General features: G+C 43.3%; 1 protein-coding gene across 1 annotated transcript; it reads right to left on the bottom strand.

Moving 5' to 3' along the window:
* Window positions 1-4,551: 4,551 nt before the first annotated feature.
* Window positions 4,552-5,653, bottom strand: Tas2r41 (taste 2 receptor member 41). The gene is given in 9 exon segments (XM_012949323.2): window positions 4,552-4,622; window positions 4,625-4,714; window positions 4,717-4,746; window positions 4,749-5,010; window positions 5,012-5,077; window positions 5,079-5,150; window positions 5,152-5,279; window positions 5,282-5,333; window positions 5,336-5,653. Coding segments are annotated over 9 exon segments (1,089 nt in total).
* Between the last annotated feature and the right edge of the window lie 1,547 nt (window positions 5,654-7,200).

Genomic DNA, 7,200 nt, shown 5'->3' with positions numbered 1-7,200 from the left:
TCAAAACATTCCCCAAAGTAGCCAAAGAGCTCTGAATAGTGTACTGTGTTCTTGTATGGTCAGATGCAACATCATGGAAATGTATGTCTCCTGACATGAAATCATACTTTTAAACAAGATCTCAATTAGGAAAGAAATCTTTGTTTGGGCCTACACAATATTATTCTAAAAATAATAGACAATGCATTTCTGGAAACGATTTGTCAAAGATCAGTTTACCAGTAAACCAGTAATTAAACATATCATAAGTGTGAAATAATTGAAGTGCTGTGGGCACGGTCCATGAACCAACTCAGCAAAACTAAGCAAATGTCAGAACAAGGCCAATATGTAGATGAATTTGACATATGTTAAAAGTGAAATTGGAAATCAGTAGAGAGCAAAATTACTGAATAGTACGAAGACAACAAATTAATCCTCAAGTATATTAATCCATGACAACTTATCTCAGGATCAGTTGCAGAAGAGTAAAATATTTAATTTTCTAAATTTTATTAATTTGTCTTTGTTTGAGGGAGAGAGGCAGACAGAGAGACAATGAGTGTGCCAGGGTCTCTAGCCACTGCAAACAAACTCCAGACACGTGCACCACTTTGTGTATCTGGCTTTATGTGGGCTCCAGGGATGTGAATCCAGGTCCTTAGGCTTGGCACGCAGGCACATTGACCATTAAGCCATCTCTCCAGCCCAAGAAAAATATTTAAATGTAAAACAATGAAAGTTTGAATGTACCAAAGGATAACCCAGAAGTATTTTTTATATCAAAGTGAAGAATGCTTTTTAATTATAAGACAAAATCTCAGATATCATTAGTTTTATAAGATAAGCAAAAATTTCTACATGGAAAAGGCTACCATAATAGAAGAAAAGAGAGACAAAAAGATGGGCTTTAGGCTGAGGCACAAATGAGGAGGTAGGTGAAAGAACTCTTCCGTGCTAACCAGACAGCGCTGCATCTCGACCTTGCTTGTGTCAATCTGCAGGAGGAGGAAGCTGCGTGGAATCACACGCGCTTGGGCGTGAGCTCGGAAAGCACCGCTGAGAACTAGACAGTGTCCGCAGGTTCCTTAACAGCCAGTGTCATAGTCCTGCCTTTATGTCACAGCACAGTCACGGGAATGGCACCACCAGGGGAAGCTGAGGAAACGGTCCATGGGTCCCTGTGTTTATTTTATTTTTTTAAATTTCCCATGAGTTGCTACTACTTTTAAAGTGATTTTAAAAGCGAATATTAAAATCAAGGAAAAATTTTAACCTCCAGGATTTGGGGATTACTGTCACAATGAAAGAGTTGAGTTGTCTGCGATACGAAGCACTCCTACACACCAATAAGCAAATGCCAAGAACAAACTCCAAAAAGAGATAAGGACTGCTCACATAAAATAAACATACACGTCTCAAAGCACATAAAACATTGACAATCCTATTCATCATGACTCATGCAAAGCATAAACACATAGGATACTTGTTTAACCTAACAGCTCATCCAAAAATAAAAAGTGTGAAAACAAGCAGATTGCTGGTGGAAAAATAAATTGATGTGAACCTACAGAGGGCAATGGCTGTCGACATAAATGTATATGCCATGTGACTTAGTAACCCCAATCCATAGAATTTAGTATACACTTCATCGGAACATGTGCAAGATCACATATGCAGAAAAAAAGGTCATTACTGTGTTGCTGTAGTAACAAAAGATAGGAAGTAACCTGGTTTAGTCACATGACTAAAGAAATTATGATACAACCATACCAAAAACAAAAATAAAGAAGAAATACTGTATGTATACTGGATGCACCAATGTTCTGTTGTGGGTGATAGAGGAAGGAAAGAAAGGAAGGAAGAAAGAAAGAAAGATAGAAACAAAGGAAGGAAGGAAGGAAGGAAGGAAGGAAGGAAGGAAGGAAGGAAGGAAGGGAAGGAGGAAGGGAGGGAGGGACAGGGAAGTAAGGAAAGAAAGAGGGACAGAAGGGGGGAAGAAGATAGAGAAAGAAAGAAGGACATTACGGTAGAGGAGGCACTAGCTGGAAAAACCAATGAAGATGAGTGAAGTGGAGGGAATGGGGGGCGAGAAAAGAAAAGTACGTAAAAGAAGAAGATTATAATCAAAATAATTTAAACAGGGATAGACAGACGGCTTAGTGGTTGAGGTGCTTACCTGTGAAGCCCAAGAACCTGGCATTGATTCCCCAGTACGCACATAAGCCAGATGCCCAAGGTGGCACCTGCATCTGGAGTGCATTTGCAGTGGCTGGAGGCCCTGATGCTCCCAGTCTCTCTCTCTCTCTTTCTCTCTCTCTCTCTCTAATCAATCAATAAAAATAACTTTAAAATAACATATATATACGTGTATGAAAAATGACAAAAATACTATGTGTACCCAAACACATAGACCTCCAAGCTACAGTGTGATGTGGGAAGAGCCAAGAGCAGATCAGTGCACATATTATACAACCATTTGCGTAGAAAGACATTGAGATGACATAATTAATGGGTTATTTGATTATTAGTATAGAGTTACCAATATGTAGGTCACTTGACTGATTCATTATGTAGGCGTTAAGATAGGAGAAAATATCTCTAGAGGAACAAGCAAAAAACCAATGAGTGCCTCAAAAGAAAATAAGTAAAAGGGGGATTTTCTGCATATGCATCTCAGGAAAGTTTGAGTTATTAACCATTTAGATGCATTACCTGTTTAAAATGTTTGTGTTAAAAACATAAAACCAATGGTATGGTGGCACATGCCTTTAATCCCAGCACTTGGGAGGCAGAAGTAGGAGAATTGTAGAGAGTTCGAGGCCACCCTGAGAATACAGAGTGAATTCCAGGTCAGCCTGAGCTAGAGTGAGACCCTACCTAGAAAAACTGGGGGAAAAAATGTAGAACTATTTTCCCAAATCTTCCACTTCATGAGCATGTGTCCCCTTAGCAGCACACACTACTTAGTAGGGAAGCTGTCTTCACTCTCAGAGGTTAAATCTCTCCAGGAATCTAGTTTTAAGCTAGACTCTGATATTTTTACAATGATGCCATTTAGCAAAAGCTATTTCCCCCACAATGTCAAAATTAAAATAATAAATTCACAATCTTCACCCATTTCATTGGCTTTCATTCCCTAAGCACTAGTAATGTCACCGAATAGACACTGTCACTGGAAATGACTGGGTTTTTTAGTTCTATCATATATATATATATATATATATATATATATATATATATATATGTTTATTTATTTATTTATATGGCAGGGAGAGTGAGAGAATGGGTCCAGCCACTGCAAACAAACTACAAACACATGCACCACCTAGTGCTAACATGGGTCCTAGGGAATCAAACCTAGATCGGTTGGCTTTGCAGGCAAATGCCTTGCCCGTTTAGGCCATCCTTCCAGCCCTTTTATCTCCTTCTTAATTACTAAAACTGACTCAGATCACACATCACACTTCACACACACAAGCCAACTGCACAGAATATACACAACATCTACAAGAGGGTAAAAGAGGCCATGGCATTCGGAAGCAAGAGCAGAGAGCTGATACCAATTTGCAAAAGCCATATCTAATGAAGATCTTTTCAAAATTATTTTTGCAAAACATTTGTATAATAATTGCAGCAGGTTATTTTTAAAACAATACTTAGGTATAAAATATAATAAATATAAAATATAATAAAATATAATAGGCTGATTCCTTATTAAACATGAGGATGGTATTTCTAAGTAAACTGAGGGAAATTCTTGAGTTTCTGGGGTTTTTTTCTGAATAAAATTTCATGTTTATTCAATGCAGATGTGACTTCGTGACATTTGCTTGAGGGAAGAAAAAAATTTCCAAAGACGACTTGGGAAACAAGAATGCTACAGTGTGCCTTTCTCTAAAGGAATAAACGTGGGGCGAGCTCTGCCCCCTCAAAACTTCAGAGGGGAAGAAATCAAAGGCAGTGCGGTGGAAATATTAATGAGCAGAGAGATGGAGTAGCATAAAAACCCTCCCTGTAATCTTAACAAAATTAGAACCAAGTTGTCCTAGCTTGGCAAGAGTAAAAGGCGCTCCGCAGGGTGAGTGAGGGGGCTAGGACGCCCTGCCCTGGCCTCTGCGGCCACAAGCCCCTGTCCTCTGGGGCTCCGGGACTGAGTGCTCTCCTGCCCTCAAGAACACCACTGCTTTATGAACCACATCCAAGACCAGTTGTGGACACAAGCGTTTTGTTCTTAACTCGCTATCTGAGATGCAGTGGTTCAGCTGATCTAGACTTTTAGCTGAAGGAAGGCTCAGCCAACAACAAGGGGTAACAAATATGAACATAATGTAAAATTTTGAGGATTACACTTTGGGGCAATACTGACTCTCTAGGATTCAGTGTCTCCAGGGTTCATAGTACTCCAAGACAAGGAGGCATGCTCAGAGAGTTCTTGAATTTTCCTTTCTCTGCTCCTTTCCAGAGAAAGGACCCCATCGCATGGTCCCCCCAACTTCCTATAAAGTCGTTTGCAAGTGGGTGGCCTTCACTGAGTCTCCTCTAGGGATGGAGAGAGAGAGAGCTTGTCACTTAGGTCCCCCAGAAGCCCCTAGCTAACAGAAGAAACTGTCTGGGTATGCCTCAAAACTTGAGGTTGTTGAAATGCAGACAAAGGGACGTATAGACATGCACAGGTAGAGGATAATCTGCCAGGGCCAGTACCGCCCACTGCCCGAGGTGATGGAGAGTGTCCAGTGGCCATGGACATGAAGGACAGGGCATAGGGCACAGGGAGGAGATGAGTGACATCAGAGCTCTGCCGTGAGCCTGGGTGCTGGGGTCCGGCGGGCTACGCGCGTTGTGCCCCAGGTGGGAATTGACCCAAGGCAGAACTGAGACCAGAGAAAGAGAGTAAAGAATTGACATCATCACAAGTCTCGGAGGCATGAAATAGCTGGTTTCCAGCCTCCTGTTCCACTCGTAAAGATTGTGTTCCCAGAAAAATGCCCTACTTAAGAATGCCTGGAATGCCTTATGATTCCCCCCCGCAAAAGAACAGCAGAGTCACAATGAGGGGCGCCAAGACAGAGCCCAGCAGGAGCCAAGGGATCAAAGCCAGGGAGCCTCCACTTCAACCAGAGCAAAGGAGGGTGGGAGAAGTTAGCAGTCTTGATGCAGGACAGCACACTTGAGCCAGGTGCAAAACCAGAGAGTAGCCAAGCTCACCAAAACCCAGTGGAGACCAATGAGCAGCCGGGGGAGGATGCTGGAGGACTCAACCGGATGCGGGAAGTAGGAGACACTGTTCACCACCCCGCACAGTGCTGACAAAAGCGAGAGGCGTCCAAGCTGAGCAGGATCATTGGGGGCAGGGGAGCCGGCCACATGACAGCCATTCCCAGCTGAACGTCAGGAGGATGAAGCCGTTGTCTAGGAGCTCCCACAAAACCAAGCAATACGAAGCCCATAGCTCCCTCCTCTGGTCACCAGAGGAGGCCTGGGCCCCTGGGTCTCCTCCCTGCCCCACTCTTCCCTGAGATGTCTCTCTTCGAGACAAGGATGCTTGGGCAGTCGTGGGAAAGCGTGCCCTTGGCTCAGAGATGATGCAAATTTCCCCTGGGCTCAGGTACCACTTGGACACCAGCTGCCTCTGATTTGCTTTCCCTGGTTTTGCCTGCGTGCTAACCTTCATGGGCACAGCACGAACGCAGAGGGCTGGCTTTTTCGGTCTCTTTAAATGGGCTCCACTCTCCTGATTCCACCTCTGGGCTATCTTTCAGATGCATGGACCAGGCATAGAGAGACATCCAGGGAAAAAGAGTGGTACCAAAGAAAGCATTCTCAGCTGAATTTCCCTGCTACACATCCACCCTGGCCGCGAATAGTCATTCTTCCACGTGGAATGCCTTGGTCTACCTTGACAACCCCATTTCTACGTCAGTGCCTGTGGTGTAAGTAAATTGACACCAGTTTAAACTACTCTGTGTTTCCCTTGAGAGAACGTGTTTCCGTGGAGTTGTAAGACTAAGAGCACCTGTTTCCTGCTGGATTTCAGGACCTAAATGTTGTCCCTCATCTTGGCCAAAGGAGCCATTTAAACATGATCACTGAGTTACTTCATCAGACCAGCAGGGGGCGTCTGGCGACAAAAATCAACACATTCCCGAAAATGTCGTCCAGTCTACTTTGCCATATAGACTAGACGAGAAGTTCCAGGCTCTGTCATGCAACCGACAGCACGCTGGACTTGTATTGGCTGAACATAAGTCACAGCCCCCATCGTTTGCGGGGAGAGGTGCGAGAAAGTCCCAAAAGTCAGGCATGGGAGCCACCTGAGATTGGCCTGCCATGTCAAAATACCGCCTCTCAGAGGATATGCACACGGCATGTCTCTACCACAAAGACACTGCTACCAGGCCATGTTGAAAAGCCAAAAAAAAAAAAAGCTGTGACATGTCTCTCACCCCCTACCCATTATTGTTTTTCAATTACTTTTTGTAGGTGGCAAAGCAACAAAAATCTTTCCATCTTAGCAAGTTTTAAGTACTTAACACAGTGTCATTAGCTGCAGTCACACGGCCGTGCATTTGGCCTCCAGAGCTGACGGGTTTAGCATAACTGAGACTTTGTGTCTTGCAGCCCAACTTGTCTCCCTTCCTCCCTCACCCGAGCCCAGCAAACAATCACCATTCTACTCTGGACTTCTATGACTTTGATTGTTTTCAATTCCTCATATAAGGAACATTATTCAGAATTTATCTTTCTGTGTTTCGAGTGTTTTATTTTGCACAATGTCCTCCTGAGCATAACGTTCATCCATGATGTTACAAATAGCAGGATATCAGTTTGTAAGCTAAATAATATTCAATTGCACGTATAGACCATGTTTCCATGTCTTGGCTGTTGTGAATCATGCTACAGGGAACGTGAGCATGCAGATAACTCTACAAACTAGTTTCCTTTCCTCAGACACATACTATTATGGCTTGTCCCCACCAAATCCCATGTTGAAGTTTGGTCCCAGGGTGACCATGTAAGGGATGAGGTCATTAGGAGGAATTGATGCTTTTCTCAGGTAATTTCTCACCCTTCTCTTTCCATTACCTTAAGAATATAAGGTGATGTGTGCACCTCCTTCCTCTTGCATGTATGTATTTCTCTTCTACACACACACACACACACACACACACACACACACACACTTGCTTTCTACTTTCCTGCCATAAAACCTTTGCCAGA

The sequence above is a fragment of the Jaculus jaculus genome, chromosome 10 (assembly GCF_020740685.1).
Source record: "Jaculus jaculus isolate mJacJac1 chromosome 10, mJacJac1.mat.Y.cur, whole genome shotgun sequence".
Classification (NCBI taxonomy): Eukaryota; Metazoa; Chordata; class Mammalia; order Rodentia; family Dipodidae; genus Jaculus; species Jaculus jaculus.
This window is presented reverse-complemented; position numbering and strand designations above follow the sequence as displayed.